We start from the raw sequence: 18,244 nt of genomic DNA, 5'->3' as shown, positions 1-18,244 counted from the left end.
TTCTTTTTTTTTTTTTAGAATAAGATAATTTTTTTTATTTAATGTGCATTTCTATGAATAAAACTGTTACGTTTGATATTAATATTAACCAATTCCATAACTTAATTTTTTGATTTCTTGCATTAAAATTTTAATTTTAATTTGTTCCAACAATGATTTAGTATGAGTCAATTAATTAAGAGAACATTGTTGATTCTACATTAGATTCATGCGAAGACTTATTAATTAGAATTTAATTAGATTGTTAATGTTAAATTTTAATTTTAAAAATATGGATTTTTATCAAAAAATAAAGAAAAATTATAATAACTATATTTTCTTAATATATGTGAAACTCAAACTAAAATAAAATTGGATGTCCCCAAATTTTTAACACCAATCAAGATTGTTACAACCATATGTGGAATCAACTTATGGTTTAAAAGTTGTAAGGATATGATATTTTGGAATTTTTTAGTTAGCAGTTTAAAATTCTGAATTAACTAACCTGGTTAGCAGTTTTCTCGGGGAAAAAGGAATTATTATAGAAATGTTGAATTCCAATAACCAAACCCTAATAATCTAATTTACATTATTCATAAGCAAACTAATAGACTCGGACTCTGACTCTATGCAATCACCTGGTATAGTTATTGGCTCTGAAGAACCATTGTTAACACCAACATCCTCTTTTTTCTTGTCTTGTGGCACCAAAGAAGGTTTTGGAGGCAATTTTAGGTTTTCAAATTCTCCTTCCAGCATCTCTATAACTTCATGCATGGATGGACGATAAATGGGTTCCAATTGTATACACCAAAGAGCTACTAAAGCCATCTTTTTTGTCATTGTACTTTCCTCCTCCGAAACATTATCTCCCAATTCCATGTCTTTTCCTTTATTAAATTGTTCATAAACCCATGTCGGAAAATAGACTTGGCTGACATGCGCAGCAAATGCATTCAAGTGCTTTCTTCTTCCCACCATTTCCATTAACAAAATCCCAAAACTATACACATCCGCTTTATGAGATATACCTCCAATGTTCTTGTAGATTAGTTCTGGAGCCATGTAACCCATTGTTCCCCTCGCTGCTGTGAGACACACAATACTCTCATCGGTCGAATATAATTTTGCAAGTCTGAAATCTGAGATTTTTGGCAAGAAATTTTCATCAAGAAGAATGTTATGTGGCTTGATATCAAAATGTAATATTTTCATATGACAGCCTCGGTGAAGATAGTCAATCCCGCGCGCCACTCCTAGAGAAATCTCATACATTTTCTCAATGGTTATCAAATTGCTACGTTCTTCCGAAAATATATACTTCTCGAGAGATCCATTAGACATGAAATCATATACGAGAGCACGTTTAGATTTCTCAGCATAAAAACCAACAAGACGAAACACATTAATGTGACGAATTCTCCCAATTGTAGCAACTTCATTGATGAAGTCTCGACCGTTACCTTTGGACATGTTCAACATTTTTACTGCAGCAAAATTACCACTCCGGAGTTTTCCTTTGTATACAGAGCCAAAACCTCCTTCTCCCAGCTTTTCTTTGAAACCGTTTGTTATCTTTTTAATTTCTGAGTAAGAGTATCTAATTGGGAAGAGATTATCATAACTTTGAAGAAACTCTTCAATATTATCATATTTTGATGAATGTCTCCTTTGCCATTTATAAATCCAAAAGGAGAGAAGACCTATTATCCCACAAAAGGTTAATGTTGCACGATACAACACTGGAAAAAAATTGACAGAACAATTGTTAGCAACTACTTGATAGTTAAAAACAGTGAAGCTTGGCTTAAATAAGGAAAGGAATTTCCTTACCAAAGATAGAAATTATATAAGGAAGCAAACCTGAAAGAAGGAGAAGAATAAAAAAAGTTAAAGATGTAAAATATGTAGCCATATAAAACTTGACACATTGGCTGAAAAATGTTTGTGCTTTATTCTTGTCATTATTTAATCCGTTGAACATGGAACAGTTCGCATTTCACTTCTCAAACTTTCCAATTTCAATATATTTAGAGCTAGCCATCCAGGAGTGGTCTGGTCGATCTTTTCACTAATATGAACAGTGAAAGATCTTGAATTCAAGTTTTCTTAATCATATGAACTTATTTTATTTATTATTTGGCTTTTTTTGATTTCATGGAAACGCATGAAAAAGAATTAGATAATGGATTTTGGCAAACCTTTGAAGAGTTTTCTTAGCCTTCCAAGCTTGTTCGGAAGCTTCTCTTGCATTTGAGTCTCTCACTCACCAAGTAAGTTTAATCCATTTATCTTCATATCCATGCTTAGATTAGATGTTCTTGTGTTTATGAGCTACATTCAGCTATTTGTTAGAAAACTGAGGATTATGAGATTACTTTGAGCTATTAGATTAGATTACTTTTTTTTAATGATTTTTTCTTTCTTTCTTTCTTTAAGGATTTTTATGTATTTTTTTATGTATTTTTTATGTATTGGAAACCTTGAATTTAATAATAAGGATTAGATTAGATGCCCTAGATTATCATTATAGCCAACCCTTCCAAAAAAAAAAAAAAAAAAGTGTGATATAAATATTCTCACCCAAGACATAATATGGGGCATATCTTATTGACCTGCCTGCATTGACAAAACAAAAATGAAAAACAATTAGCAACAGAAAATGTAATAATATATCTTTTTCTTTTTGTTCTTTTGAATTAAGGATTAACAACCGTTATTATATTATTCTAAATTATTCTTTCAAACTGTATTATTATGTCCTTTTGGTTATCACCATATTATTCTAGATAAATAAATAAAATTAAATTAGAAATAATCTCAAAGTTTGATTATTCTTGTTTTCTATCCAAGTATAGCACAATTAAACTTGCAATAGAGTGTAAGCATCCTTACCATTGGGAATGAAGTTGTTATACAGGTCAATAATCAACTCTGCCAAAATAAAAGAAAGCCCAAGTTAAACAACTAACAGGTGACCAAAAAAAATAATTAGAAGAGGCAAAAAAAATTTTCCAACATTTAGAGGGGACAACATCGAAAAACATTATTATTTTATTTTACAGGTAAAAGATAAAATTTTCTATATTTTATAAGGTAAACTTCAAAAAAAAAAAAATTAAAATTAGGGAGGTTGCCACCACAGCTGGCCACCTTTAATTTCATCATTGGTGACCAATCAACACTGCTTATTAATGAAAGTTCTTTCAGAAATGGAACTTACCATGCGCATTAGCAAATATCGCTCCTAATCCTGCATCAACACAAAAAGAGTACAAAAGGATTTAATTTTTTGATTGTACATGTCAATTAATGCAAGTATGATTATAATAAAAATGAATTTGATTATATTCAAAACAAGTTTTAATTATTACAAAGGCCACCAGCTTCATGGAGGTGCTATGGATATAATTCAAATGTGTATATTTGAATTAGTTTGTCTCAATTTAGCTTATTTTAACTATAAAGATTCTTATAGGGTGTGATTTTATTTTGTTTTGATTATTTCATTTTTGTAAACTACTCTACTATAATTTTCATACTAATATTAATAAGGTTCAATTTCCCTTTTAAATTTGGGGGCTAAATCATAAAAAAAAAAAAAAAACTCCAAGCTATGCATGTAGTTTTAATTGTACCTTAAATTTAACTTTATTCTCCTAGTACTCTGAACTTTAACTTTAGTTACAATAGCAACCTAGTTTCAAATTATACTTAATATTAAAATAAAAAATAATATTTTATTCGTTAAATTGGATATAATTTAATGAAAAAAACATTAGTTTCAAATTATACCCAATATTAAAATAAAATACTTTTTATTTACTCATATAATATTAACAAGTAATGATTCTCTAAAAATAAAATTATGTCATAATGAATAAAACCTATTTTTATTGGATTTAAGGTACAGTTACAACTACCCACAAAGTTTGTGGATTTTTTAATGATTTAGCCAAATTTGGGTCCTACGTATGATTTATCCAAAAATTAATTTTTATGTAATCATTATCCTAATTTTACATCAAATGAGCAAAAAGGTCAATTTTTAACCAAAAAAAAAAAAGTAAAATAATAATTTTGAAAAGGTAGAAACTATTATTTTATTAAAAGTAAATAATAAAAATTATTATTTCATTCTTTTTAGCTACAAATTTGGTCTTTGTAGTAATTTGTTGTAAATTTGGGACAATAATTATATAAAAAATTAATTTATTTATAAGTAATTTTAGAGTGTAAATTGAACTTTATGTAATTCAAATTGGAGAGAAATTCATATAAAATTCTCTCAGTATTATCTTTCTTTCTCACTATTCTTGCTATGGGAAACCTTATAAATGTAAAAACACATGTAGAATGTTTCTTACCAACATGAGTTTCATAAATATCTTTCCTACCCAGGTGGAGTAGACTCTGAAGCAGCCCTGTGCAGAAAAAAAAAAAAAAAAAAGAAAAGAAAAGAAAAGAAAAGGAGGAGGAAGTTGTCACGATAAATGAAAAGTAAGTGATGGGAACTTTGCAGATTATAAATTTATATTGGTATAAATGGGAGAGAATGATTTACCTGGATCTAAATTAAAAAAAAAAAATACATTTTTCTAAAAACAAGAATATTTTAATCATTTAATGGGAAAAAAAAGTTAATAAATTTCGTTTGATATATAGTTTTTTTTTTCTTTTTTAAATTAGTCATTGAAAACATTTTCTATATAGAATGAATAATAATGCAAAACAGCTCCTTACGGCGGACATCTTCACGGAGCGACGGTCCTATTTCAATATAGACAAAGATAAATATTAGTTTTATATACAAAATGAAAACACAAAATAAAAATGAAAAAGACAAATATCAAATCTTTTTTTTTCCCCTTTTTCTCTTTGAAACACAAAATAAAAATAGAAATATTACTCATGCACTAGGCAAGACTGGCTTTGAATCCAACTAAAATGTCGTGCCAAAAATACTTTTCATTACTATTTTTTTTCTTTGCAGTAAATATAAAACTAAGAAAGACATATAATGACTACAGGGGATAAAAAAGATCACCCAAAACGCAATTTTTTTTTTGGTTGAATGAGTCCTAATTAGACTTGGTCACAATTCAGTTTTGAACCAGAACTGATTTACAATCATAATAACCATTCAAACCCAACTTGAAATGGAGGCCATGGAAATGAAACGTACCGTGACAGTATTCCGTAATGTTGTCTAGGTTGCAGCGGTTTTCCTGATAGTTGTCACAGCAAGCCCTAGACCGTGACATCTCAAACCCATATGACATAATGCGGTGAACATCCAGATATGAAATGTCCATCGCTTCTTTTGGCAGAAAAGATGCCATAACTATCTGCTCAACACGGCAAGAATCCACCAAATCCCTCACATGAGTAGAGCGAGAGCCAAGCATTATATACCAATAACCTGAATTATAATAATTGAATTAATATAATATTGCAGTTATAATTAACTTATTAGGGCCTTGCTCTTGTTAAATGTTAATGGACTATAATGCTAAAATTAATAATAATAACCTCACCTGAATAATACGTGCTATTGATGCAAGGATGAGTATCCACATAAAGTGGAGAATCCAGTATTCGATGTTCACAGTTTACCAAAACTATGCTCTTATAGTCATTATCATGATATTCTGGCCAATAACCCCATATAAGTGGAGTAGCCCAATACCAATTATCGAAAAGGTTCGAAGAATGGCGAGGAAAGGAGGAGCAATTATCCTTTTGGATAAGGGCATCTACTACTCGAATTGTGAAGTTATTGTAATTAATAGACAGAACGTAATATTTAGCTGAATCCAAGTATACTACTGTAAGGTTGTTTTCACAAACAAGTTGAAAGTTTTGGTCGCCGCAGGTTATTGGATCAGTGTTAAGGCGAAAAGGGTAGCTTATGTTATGGATATCGCCGCAAGAACTGGTGCACTGATCATTATTGCTTTTGCTTTTTCTAGCACAGCAACCATGGAGATGGAGTATTATTAAAATTATAACTAGAAAAAGAAGGTTTGAGTATCTGCTGATCATTCTGTGAACTCATGAGACAGAGAGAATTGATCATTAAATTTGTGATGCAGGATTACTTTGGTCGTCGCTGGAAACTTCAAAGCGACTTCCAATAAACATTGCACACCACAAGTCTTCCTTTTAAGTCAATGCCCCATAAGTCTTCCTTTTAAGTCAATCCCCCATAGCTAAAGTCTAAAAATTATGTGGGGTAACACAAAAAAAGCAAGTCTACTGGGAAGTCTCCTTTAAGGAAGCTGCGACGAAGCTAAAGGAAAAGGTTCATTAAGGGAAACATATTGGCCCATTGTCATACTTCTTATTGGACGACTAGTCTATTCTCCTATTAGTGCAGACCTCGCAGCACACTTTCGAGCAGGCTCCGTAGGGAAGCACTAGCTAGTATCGGCCTATAATAAACAAATAACATCTCTGGAGTCTGGACCACTGCAATCAGCCATAAGAACCTGATAATCAAATATATAAGGAAAAATCTTGAGACTAGATCACAGAGGAACACTCTTCTAACATATGAATCATGAAGACTTTTTTACCATGTTGCAGACATTCCAGACACTAAAACTCTTGGAAACATCTTAACACTTCAAAAAAGTTTCACTATATTTCTTTAATTTTGGCAACCCTATGTAAACTGTAGAGGTTAATTCACAACTTAAAATTTTAAGATGGATTTCAATTACTACTTCACAAAACCCAACTTTTATTTTTCTGATCATGCAATCAATTAAACTAACACATTACTGACAAAAAAATACAAGATTTTAAATTCACAAAAGCAAAATGCAGATTGAGAAAGATTTTTAGTGAATCTTAAGAGCATTAATTGGCAAAATTCTCGAACTGGATGTTGAGAAAGACTTTCTTTCCCCCAAGGAAGGATGTTGAGAAAGATGGACAGAGGAATAACCCTGTAAACAAGTGTTTCAGGGTCCCTATCAGATGCAAAGAAATTCTTAACTTTAGGTTCAGCAAGGAAATTGTATGACATAAGATTTTTACTGTTTCATTAGCTAGATCAACACAATTCATTTTAGCAAGAAAGATCCAATTTTTCTACCTGGAAATGTCTTATGACATCATCATTTGTTGAAAGACACATTGCATACTTACAAACTCTGAAGCAAAAATATACAATTACATTTCATATTTATGTTACCATCATCAATTGAAGAACCATGTTGGTTAGAGCTATTTAATTCTTGCAGTTCTAAACTCTAAAGGAATGTTAAATTCACAATAAATTTATTAACTCTAAGACCTCCCATGAGCATTCTGATGGTAGAAAAATATTTTGTTCCCTGAAAAATAACGCAGTTACCATACTAACCTCATCAAGTTCCGAAATGCAAGTGTATCAAGGAATCCTCAAAAGTTAATACTCACCAACAGAGTAGCCAAAATAATTAACACAAGGAATTAGAACACTAAAGTTAACGTACCAATATTATTACCAAACTGTTGATAAAAACAACAATACCTCAACTAACACCGATAACGAATTAAAATTAACAAAAGTTAAAATTAATACCTCAACACCCACTATAAAGAAGTGCATCAAGATACCAACAATTGGTGGTTCAGCCACACTGGAGAAGACATGATCACAAATTGTTAGACATGATCACTATAAAGAAGTGCATCAAGATACCAACCCTTTATCCAATAATATCATTTCTAATAATTCCTAATTAAAATAGAAAAAAAAAACAATTTGGATTTTGATTTTTGGTTTAATTTTTTGATTTCCTATTAAGTCTATTTCTTCTAATTTCTTCTCTTTCAATTAATTTTATTCAATGAAAAAAATTAATCTACTTCTCAAAAAAAAAAAAAAAAAAAAATCTAATTCATGATAATAAATTTATTTTCCCCCTTCAATGCTTCTCTTTAGATTTTTTTTTTTTTTTTTTTATACAACTTTGAGATTGAAAGGAATTCTTTGTTAGTTAATTGTTATTCTCATTAATTTAGTAAAATATTTTATGATTATTAGTTATTACATATTAATTGTTATTCTCATTAATTTAATTAAATATTTTATGATTATTAGTCAACAATTTTGTTTCTTTTCTTTGGCAAAAATATTGTTGTGCGGTGCCCACTCAATGGGACCCACATTTGAAACAATTAAAAAAAAAAAAAAATAAAAGGAAAACGTGGTAGGACCCACACGTAGTTGAAAATGGAAATAAGGAAATAAGAATTTTCTTCTTGGTAGGTGATCCGTTTTTCGGTGGACGCGTAATTAACGCGTCCACCTCTCCTAATCCCGCGTCCATCCCTCCTATAAATAGGAGATGGCACAACACTTCATAACACACAGACCAAAAGAGCGAAGAGAGTTTTTTTTGAGAGAATTTGAGTTTTAGAATTGGGTTCTAAAACTCGGGTCGAGAGAATAGTGAGGATAATTTGGGAAACACTGTGTGAGTGCCACTATTTTGTATTACTCTCTTTGTAAGCCTACTATTTTTAATAGTGGAAGAATTATTCGGTTTTTGTCCCGTGGACGTAGCCCTAACAGTTAAAGGGTGAACCACGTAAATATCTGTGTCATATTTTTAATTTTCCGCTGTGTTATTTTTCTCGTAATCTTATTGCCGGGACCTAACAAGTGGTATCAGAGCCGAAGGTTTACCAGATCCGTGGATATATTTTAAAAATAAATATACCACGACGACGAGAAAATTACGCCGAGTCCATTAGTGCAGTCCGTTCGAAAAGACGTTGCAGAATCGACTTAGTGATGAATAGTAAAATAGTAACTCAAAGTTGATGGTGAACAGTACTATTGGCGTTACTGTTGCTGAGTCCGTTTCAAATAAGCCCAGCACTATTCACGCATAGTACTATTCACATATACAGTTACTATTCACGCATACAGGTACTGTTTACGTATACTATTACTATTCAATTATACGGTCACTATTCACGTATACTACTATTCACGTATACGGTTTTTGCTGGTGATAATATTCTGCACAAGTTAAAAATGGACGACAGAACAACAGGCACAATGGTTAGACTCAACTCATCAAACTATGCAGTATGAAAGATATTAATGGAAGATCTTCTATGCTGTAAAGATCTGTTTGAAACGATTGAGTTGAAGGGGGTCAGGCCAGCTTCAATAAATGAAAGCGATTGGAAGTCAATTAATAGAAAAGCGGTCGCAACAATTAGGCAGTCTGTTGAAATGAGTGTCATAAATCATATCGCTCATGAGAAATATGCCTATTCAATCTGGAAGAAGTTGGAGGACATGTACGAGCGGAAGAATGCCCAGAACAAAGCCTTTTTAATTAAAAAGCTTGTAAATCTAAAGTACAAAGATGGCGAAAGTGCTTCAGATCACTTGGGCAAATTTCAAGAAATAGTGAACCAACTGACGACGTCAAAGATAGTGTTTGACGACCAGGTGCAGGCACTATTCTTATTGAGTTCCTTGCCGGACAGTTGGGAGACACTGACTGTTACGCTCAGTAATGTGTCGGAGGGGAATCTGACCTTAACCACAGTCAAGGAAAGCATTCTGAATGAAGAAACCAGACGTAAGGAGAATGCTACGAGTAGCAACTCAGATGCACTCGTTACAGTTACAGAAAGGAGGGGGAGAAGCAGAACAAGATACCCCCAAAATCCAGACAAACGTGACAATTCACGGAGAAGATCCAAGTCAAGAAAAGGTGTCACTTGCTATCATTGTGGCAAGCCCGGTCACATCCAAAGGCATTGTAGAAAGTGGAAGAAGGAACGAGCCAAAGAAAGTGATGAAGAAAAAGACGATACGGAGGTAGCTTCAGTAGCTATTGATGCTGACGCACTTGGTGATGGTAGTGCGCTGATTTCTCATGCTGGTCTTAGTGAGTGTTCCACTAGTCAACAATCTTTATGGATTATTGACTCTGCATGTTCTTATCATATTTCTTCAAATAAGGAATATTTCTCATCACTTACCCTCGGAGATTACGGCCATGTCAAGACTCTGAATGGCACATATGTGGAAAATTGCGGCATTGAAACAGTATGCATCAAAACCAATGCTGGATATGATCTCTGGTTGGAAGATGTGAGATACACTCCTACAGCAAACTTCAATCTGATCTCAGTTCACTGTCTAGATGAATTGGGCTATACAAATCTGTTTGTCAACAGAACGTGGAAGCTTTCCAAAGGCAACTTGGTGTTCGGTCGAGGAAGGAAGTTCAACACCCTCTACTACACTCAGGCTAAAGTTTGCACAGGAGTAGTGAATGCAGTTGAAGATTCATCTGCTGAGTTATGGCACAAACGACTTGGGCATTTGAGTGAGAAAGGAATGGAGACTCTCACCAAGAAGAAAATGTTATCTTTGAAAGGTTTGCCTCTGAAAATATGCACTGATTGTTTGTCTGGTAAACAACATAGAGTTTCCTTTCAAAGATCTCCTTCTCCATCTAGAAAACCTGGTATTCTAGAATTGGTACACACTGATGTTTGCTCAATGGGTGACAAATCCTTGAGTGGCTGCTCATATTATGTTAGCTTTATTGATGACCATTCTAGAAAGGTGTGGGCTTTCCCAATAAAGTCAAAAGACCAGGTGCTGGATATGTTTAAAGTCTTTCATGTCAATGTTGAAAGACAAACTGGAAGAAAGCTAAAATGTGTTAGAGCTGATAATGGTGGTGGGTACAGAGGTCCATTTGAGAAGTATTGCTCGGAACATGGCATCAGACTTCAGAAGACAGTTCCCAAAACTCCACAGCAGAATGGAGTTGCAGAGAGAATGAACAGGACCATTGTTGAAAGGGTTCGATGCATGCTCTCTCATGCTAAACTTCCTAAAACCTTTTGGGCTGAAGCAATGAATACTGCAGTTTACTTGATCAACCTTTCACCTTCAACCTCCCTCAAAGGAGATGTTCCAGAAAAGGTGTGGTCAAGGAAAAATATTTCTTACGATCATCTTAGAATATTTGGCTGCAGGGCTTTTGTTCATATTCCAAAAGATGAAAGATCCAAGCTTGATTCGAAGTCAAAACAGTGTATCTTCTTGGGTTATGGAAATGATGATTTTGGGTACAGATTATGGGATCCAGTTGAAAAGAAGCTCATCAGAAGCAGAGATGTCGTATTCTTGGAAGACCAAACCATTGAAGACTTTGAGAAAAATGAAAAGCCAAAGTCTATCAATGAGTTTCCTGTTAGTCTTGATGCAGAACCTGGTGTAGAACCACAAAATGATGAAGAAGATGATGATGAACCTGTTCAGAATGATGCTGAACCAGCTCCAATAGAAGAACTGCCTCAATTGAGAAGATCTGCGAGAGGCAGGATACCTTCCCAAAGATATTCTCCTAATGAATATGACTTGTTGACTCAAGGGGGAGAACCAGAGAACTACCAGGAGGCAATGGAAGATTGTAAAAAGAATGAGTGGTTGAAAGCCATGCAAGATGAGATAGAGTCCTTGCATGAGAATCATACTTATGAGTTGGTGAAACTGCCTCAAGGTAAGAAAGCACTGAAGAACAAATGGGTATTCAGGTTGAAGACTGAACAGAACAACTCACAGCCAAGGTACAAGGCGAGATTGGTTGTGAAGGGATTCGGTCAGAAGAAAGGAGTTGACTTTGAAGAAATTTTCTCACCCGTAGTCAAGATGTCTTCTATCAGAGTTGTGCTCGGTTTAGCAGCTAGCCTGAATTTGGAGATCGAGCAACTTGATGTAAAGACCGCTTTCCTCCATGGTGACTTAGAGGAGGAAATTTATATGGAGCAACCAGAAGGGTTCAGAGTCAAAGGCAAAGAACACTTGGTGTGTAAATTGCAGAAAAGCTTGTATGGCCTCAAACAAGCTCCAAGACAATGGTACAAAAAGTTTGACTCTTTCATGATAAATCACGGGTATGAGAAAACTACTTCTGATCATTGTGTGTTTGTGAAAAAGTTCGTGGAAGGCGACTTTATTATTCTCTTGTTATATGTGGATGATATGCTTATTGTGGGCCAAGATGCTAAGAAAATTGAGAGCTTAAAAAGGGAGCTTGGAAAATCCTTTGCCATGAAGGATTTGGGATCGGCAAAACAGATACTCGGAATGAAGATCTCCAGAGACAGGAAAAAGAGAAAGTTGTGGCTGTCTCAAGAGAAGTACATCGAGAAAGTTCTCAGCAGATTCAATATGAGCAATGCAAAACCAGTTTCTACTCCGCTTGCAGGTCATTTCAAATTAAGTCTTAGTCAATGTCCTTCAAGTGAGAAAGAAAAAGAAGAACTGAAGAAAATTCCTTATGCATCCGCCGTTGGCAGCTTGATGTACGCCATGGTATGCACAAGACCAGATATTGCTCATGCTGTTGGTGTTGTTAGCCGATTTCTTTCAAATCCAGGTAAAGAACACTGGAATGCAGTGAAGTGGATTCTCAGGTATCTTAAGGGCACTTCCAAAATGTGCTTATGTTTTGGTGATAATAGACCTGTGTTAGATGGTTACACAGATGCAGATATGGGTGGTGATGTTGATTCGCGCAAATCAACTTCTGGATATCTGATGACTTTTGCAGGAGCAGCAGTTTCTTGGCAATCAAAATTGCAAAAATGCGTTGCACTCTCATCCACTGAGGCGGAATATATCGCCATTACAGAAGCTAGCAAAGAACTGTTATGGATGAAGAAATTCCTACAAGAATTGGGTGTAGAACAAGAGAAGTACATTCTGCTATGTGATAGTCAAAGCGCGATACATCTCAGCAAGAATTCGACCTTTCATTCAAGGTCAAAGCACATTGATGTGAGGTATCATTGGATACGCGATGCGCTGGAGATGAAGTTATTTCAGATTGAAAAGATTCACACTGATGATAATGGAGCTGATATGATGACTAAGGCTCTGCCTACTGAGAAGCTTGTCACTTGCAGAAAGCTAGCCGGTATGGCTAACGTCCCTACTTGAGTGTGCAGGGGGAGATTTGTTGTGCGGTGCCCACTCAATGGGACCCACATTTGAAACAATTAAAAAAAAAAAATAAATAAAAGGAAAACGTGGTAGGACCCACACGTAGTTGAAAATGGAAATAAGGAAATAAGAATTTTCTTCTTGGTAGGTGATCCGTTTTTCGGTGGACGCGTAATTAACGCGTCCACCTCTCCTAATCCCGCGTCCATCCCTCCTATAAATAGGAGATGGCACAACACTTCACAACACACAGACCAAAAGAGCGAAGAGAGTTTTTTTTGAGAGAATTTGAGTTTTAGAATTGGGTTCTAAAACTCGGGTCGAGAGAATAGTGAGGATAATTTGGGAAACACTGTGTGAGTGCCACTATTTTGTATTACTCTCTTTGTAAGCCTACTATTTTTAATAGTGGAAGAATTATTCGGTTTTTGTCCCGTGGACGTAGCCCTAACAGTTAAAGGGTGAACCACGTAAATATCTGTGTCATATTTTTAATTTTCCGCTGTGTTATTTTTCTCGTAATCTTATTGCCGGGACCTAACAAATATTTTCTTCTTTCTTTTTCTATTTTGTGTAAAAATATTTTAATAAAATCATTTAAAAAGACCAAGAAATTATTGCTGAACAAATTGACAGTCACTTCCATATTTAAATATTAATTTAAATAGTAATAAGTCAATCAAAAGTAAGTGGGAAATTTTGCAATATATATATATATTAACTGTTGTCTAATTAACATTAAAAATTATGCGTTATTAGATCTTCAAGAAAAGCAAAAACCAGCTTGGAAATGCACTGAAAGCTTTGCAGAGTGACAGTACTGAAGAGTGTTTCTTGATTCTTGATGAGTATAACATTAATAATTAATGGGCTGTCTGTCTATGCAACCTTCGTGTGCAAGTAAAGCTTAGGTGTCTTGAAGTCCAAGTTCACCTTCTCCGGCGAGTCACAGCGACGAAAACGGGTGGATAACAACTCCAGATGCGTCGCTGAGCCCAATTCTCTCCTCCACTTTCACCATCAGCTCTTTTTTGTACAAAATCAAATGAAATACCAAACTGCAACTTTTGTTTCTATCTTCTCCGACGGAAATCAATGGCTTCCTCCAACGATTGACATAGATTGTTAGCCTCCTCAGTACCGGTCGAGCGCTCTCTCAGGCGAATCAACGCTAGTTTTCCTTCGACACCACTGTCTCTTTCGACAGCTGCGTTCTCTGGATCTCCGGCGAGCTCAACCACTTTGAACGAGCATCTCATGTTCAGATCTTTGATGCCATCATAGTTGTGAACCCAGCTGCTATAATCAGATTGGAGAGCTTCCAGGAACCGATCCTGCGTCTCCACTGATGGACTGATCTTTCAGAGCAAGTTTCCGTTTGATCTGCAAACTCTCAACCTCTAACGAGCTCATCGATAGCACTTTCCAATCTGTCGATGTCTCCACTTCCGGCCAGCAAAGCTCTTTCCGCTTAACAAACCTCCACCTCCATCGTCAATGTGTAAAAAAAAAAATCGAACTGAACACCGGGACGAAGATAGAATTGCTGTTTGTGGGTATTGCTGAAATTCTGCAGATTGGGGCTTGTTGGACCCTTGGTGAAGGCAGTTTTGGAGGATTCTTTGGCTTGAAATAAGTTCTTCGTTTGAATTCTCTTGTGGCTTGTGGGAGGCTTGCATTATGAACACAGTTGGTTACTCTCTCATTCAGGTTCTTTTTTGATCTTCTCGTAATCAAAGATCAATAAAATTGTTAGTCTTGCGTTTTGTCGCATGTGAGTTGTCTTGCATTTTTGCATGAGCGGCTTTTTTCTATTGATATTATGATCAGTTTTTACGTGCATTCGAACTTGGATGCTATGAAGTCTACTTTGGCTATCATTTGGTAACCAGATGCTATCATTGCCCCATGGATATTCTTTGTTGGAACTGTCGAGGACTTGGCAACCCTCGAGCAGTAAATGCGCTTTATGAACTTATTCGATGCAATAAGCCAACTGTTATTTTTCTGTCTGAAACTCTAGTTGCTTTGAATAAAATTGAGCAGCTCCGCTGTAGATTTCATTTCGATTGTTGTTTTGCTGTGAATGCGGTGGGACGTAGTGGTGGTTTAGCAGTTTTATGGCATTCTCAGATTAATTTAGAAGTTATGATACATATGAACTATCTGTGAATGAGGTTAGTCACATTTTTGGATTCCCAACAGAAAATGCTCAGATACAAATACCTAGTGATTTTAATGCAAGAAGTGTGTGGAACGATTTCACTGCTGAAATAAGTTATAATCCTAGATATTCGAAAGCCTCTAAACTGAAAAATCCTGCCCTGCGATACATTCATAAATTCTTGTCCAACACTATATTCGGAAGGAGTGAGAGCGACGGAGTGTTAAGTTTGAATGAACTATATTTTCTGTGGGCGATTGAAAATGGGGTTCTATTGAATGTTGGGTATTGGCTCTGCCAAAGATTTGCGAGGGTGGCTAGAGCCGACAAAGGAGCTATAATGATGGGGTGTTTCGTGACCCGAATTGCTAGATATCTACAGGTTTGGAACCCGGCTAGGCCAATTTATGATAGTGTAGGAGGGGGGCGTGGCACCAGATTAGATGTAGATGTTATGATACATATGAAGTTGATTGAAAAAGTAGGAGATGCATATCGGGTAGTAGGTGCTCCAGAGGATGACTCTGATAATGAAGGAGCGGAGGCCGCAGGCGGTGCTGACATGGAGGAGGATATCCCTCCACCTTTTACCTCTTCTTTTGGTACAGGTACATCTGGTGCTGGTCCATCGTTCCAAGGCACATCCAACATGTCAAATGATGAAGTCCTTGCCAGGATGATGTCACGAATGGACCTCTTTGACACGCGCCTTAACGGGATGGAAACAATGATCGCAGACCGTTTCCAGTCCATTGAGATCATGAATGGCAGTCTTGATTCTAGGATGGACACCATGCAAGGACAACTCCAAACCATCCTCCAGCTTCTGCAGCCACCCCCACCACCAGAAAATTGATGGATTTCTCTTTTATCTTTTGTTTTTGTTTATGTTTCTTTTGTTCTAATACATTGTCGTGGTTGTTTTCATTTTTAACTTGTTTGTTATGTGGATTTTTATAACTTCTTAGTAGTTTTTGTTCTTAATGTTTAGTTGCTCCTTTAGCTAAGACACATTCCACAACCTTTCTATTGTATTGCTCAATACAATGTTGGTAAGTTTTTTTTCTTCTCTCTTACTGCTTTCTTTCTAAGCAATGCAATAAGTTTGGAGAATTTATACACATTGGGGACAATGTGATTGATTGAATTGGGGGAAGGGAATTTTTAGCTAAATATTTTTGTTTTTGTTTAACATGGTTGGAATGATTACAAGCAAGCTTGAAGGTGCTCATGTCTAGTAATAAGTGTTAAACATAATTGATTCTCAATTCTAGCATATTTAAGTTTTGAATTTGAAATTTTGATTTAAACATGTTTATTGATCTAAATTATTTGTTTCTAGACTTTTAAACACTGATTTTTATGAGAGTTATGATGTATAGGTGTGTTTTACTCTAAAATATTTTAAACCTCGGCATTCCTAGAACAAAAATTAGAACTCCCTTCGAGGCGAAAAATTTAAATGTTTACATTTTGAAAGAGATGATTTAGGCAATTTTTGTTGAAACCTATATTTAGCCTAGACCACCTAAATTAAAAAATATGACTCTTGAAACCAACTTTGAAGCCTTAAAACCGTAAAATTTTCTTCTTCACCCTCAATAAACCAAACCATTAAAGCCAAATTCAAATTTCCTACCCTAAGTACAAAGGATTGTATGATTGAAAGATTCGATTTTTAATTAGAATGTAGCAACAAAAGAGGGAGAATTCATCCATTAATACTAGCAAATAAAGAAAAGAAGAAAGAATCAAGAAAGAAGCACATGAAAAGCAATCAAAAGAATTCAAGAAAAATAGAAAAAGGCAAGGAAGAAAAGTTTCAAAACAAAAGCCTTAAAACCTTGTCCAAGATGCCTCTAGCTAGTAAGAAAGTTTCAAAACAAGACACTCCCTAGAACTAGAAAAAGTTTAATTAAAATAGAATCTTGAATGTTATACATTCTTTTGTACTCTTTGTCTACATTTTATCCCTTTCTTTGATTAAGCAAAATTTACACCAAGAAAGCCCCATTACAACCCAAAATAAAGACCTTCTGATCTTTTAATCGTATGCATTTAAATCGTGGAGAAAGGATGACTAATTCTGCATATGGGAATGCCACTTTTATCAATTGTCTTATTTTTAAATGCTTTAGATGATTCATGTCCTGTTTATCATAATTTGAATAAGTATTAGTGTTGACAATCTCTCTAAACTTGTATTTTACTCAATGAACGTGTTTCCTTCAAGAAATAAAAGTCAAGCTTAAATGTGAATAGTATGGAGAACAATTGAGTTTATCCACTTATTTACTAATCATGATATCTTGAAAAGTTTATTGAAGATCATCTCCAACCATGGTAAGCTAGTGTCGTCAAATTATTTTATTTTAGTTTGGTTGCTTGAGGACAAGCAATGGTTTAAGTTTGGGGAATTTTGATAGGTGTTAATTTTATAGTGTTTTTAATATAGTTTTTATTAGATTTTGAGTAAGTTTTTATTACTTTAAATCACTTTTAGTATAATTGTGTTCAAAAGCTTCCTTAATCTTTAATCCGCTTGATCTAAGAGAAAATTTCAGGAATTTGGCACAGAAAAGAACTTTATAACACAAGGCACTTAACTTGTAGCACGCCCGGGCCGTGCTAAAAGGCACAACCGTGCTAGAAGCCAAGGAATCCAACGGACAGACAGAAGAGAGCACGGTCTGGGTGTGTCAAAAGGCACGGCCGTGCTACAAGGGTACCAGGGCGTGTCAAGCATAGCACGCCCAAGGCAACTCTAGGCAGACTTCCAGAGAAAAGCACGCCCTGCCTGTGCTTTGTGGCACGCCCGTGCCTCAGTGCTTCACTAGCCCGTGCTACCTAGCACGCCCCGTGTATCACTGGCCAGACTTCCTGACTAAAGCACACCCCGCCCGTGCCATGAAGCACGCCCGTGCTGCGCAGGCGGAACCAGCGTGAATTTAATACGCAAATCAAGCTTTTTCTCACATGGGCCGACTTCAGGGAGTTTCCTAAACACACTAAACAAGACCTGGACCTATTCTAGGAGAAAAAGGAGTCCTAATCAAGAAGAAATCAAAAACCTAAACAGTCATGATCTCCTATAAAGGATTTTGCACTAAGTA

At 35.2% G+C, this 18,244-nt stretch overlaps 2 protein-coding genes across 3 annotated transcripts in view; one reads left to right on the top strand and one right to left on the bottom strand.

Moving 5' to 3' along the window:
* LOC149498731 (vesicle transport protein GOT1-like) overlaps positions 1-18,244 on the top strand; it is a 99,429-nt gene that overhangs the window by 76,033 nt on the left and 5,152 nt on the right. The gene's annotated exons all lie outside the window — the stretch shown is intronic.
* LOC149498732 (LEAF RUST 10 DISEASE-RESISTANCE LOCUS RECEPTOR-LIKE PROTEIN KINASE-like 2.4) lies at positions 499-6,131 on the bottom strand. Of its 2 annotated transcripts, XM_089723932.1 has the most exons (9): positions 5,520-6,131; positions 5,168-5,404; positions 4,726-4,752; positions 4,350-4,406; positions 3,206-3,235; positions 2,878-2,916; positions 2,566-2,601; positions 1,816-1,845; positions 499-1,724 (listed from the first exon to the last, which is right to left on the bottom strand). In XM_089723932.1, the coding sequence occupies exons 1-9, from the start codon at positions 6,025-6,027 to the stop codon at positions 562-564; spliced, it is 2,127 nt and encodes a 708-aa protein (XP_089580058.1). In that variant the 5' UTR covers positions 6,028-6,131; the 3' UTR covers positions 499-561. The 2 variants fall into 2 exon arrangements, with proteins under 2 accessions (XP_089580058.1, XP_089580064.1); XM_089723938.1 differs by lacking the exon at positions 4,726-4,752.

The sequence above is a fragment of the Jatropha curcas genome, chromosome 1, assembly GCF_041381405.1.
Source record: "Jatropha curcas cultivar XTBG-Jc1 chromosome 1, XTBG_Jcur_1.0, whole genome shotgun sequence".
Lineage (NCBI taxonomy): Eukaryota > Viridiplantae > Streptophyta > Magnoliopsida > Malpighiales > Euphorbiaceae > Jatropha > Jatropha curcas.
Note: the sequence above shows the minus strand (reverse complement) of the source record. Positions and strands in the feature narration are given on the sequence as shown.

What these genes read in the sequence shown, in the direction of transcription:
- LOC149498732 (XM_089723932.1), bottom strand. Translation starts at nt 6,027, where the DNA reads ATGATCAGCAGATACTCAAACCTTCTTTTTCTAGTTATAATTTTAATA. An exon ending in TATTTATGAAACTCATGTTG is followed by an intron (nt 3,236 to 4,349) that starts GTAAGAAACATT and finishes GTGTTGATGCAG; the next exon opens with GATTAGGAGCGATATTTGCT. An exon ending in TGCCCCATATTATGTCTTGG is followed by an intron (nt 1,846 to 2,565) that starts GTGAGAATATTT and finishes TCCTTCTTTCAG; the next exon opens with GTTTGCTTCCTTATATAATT.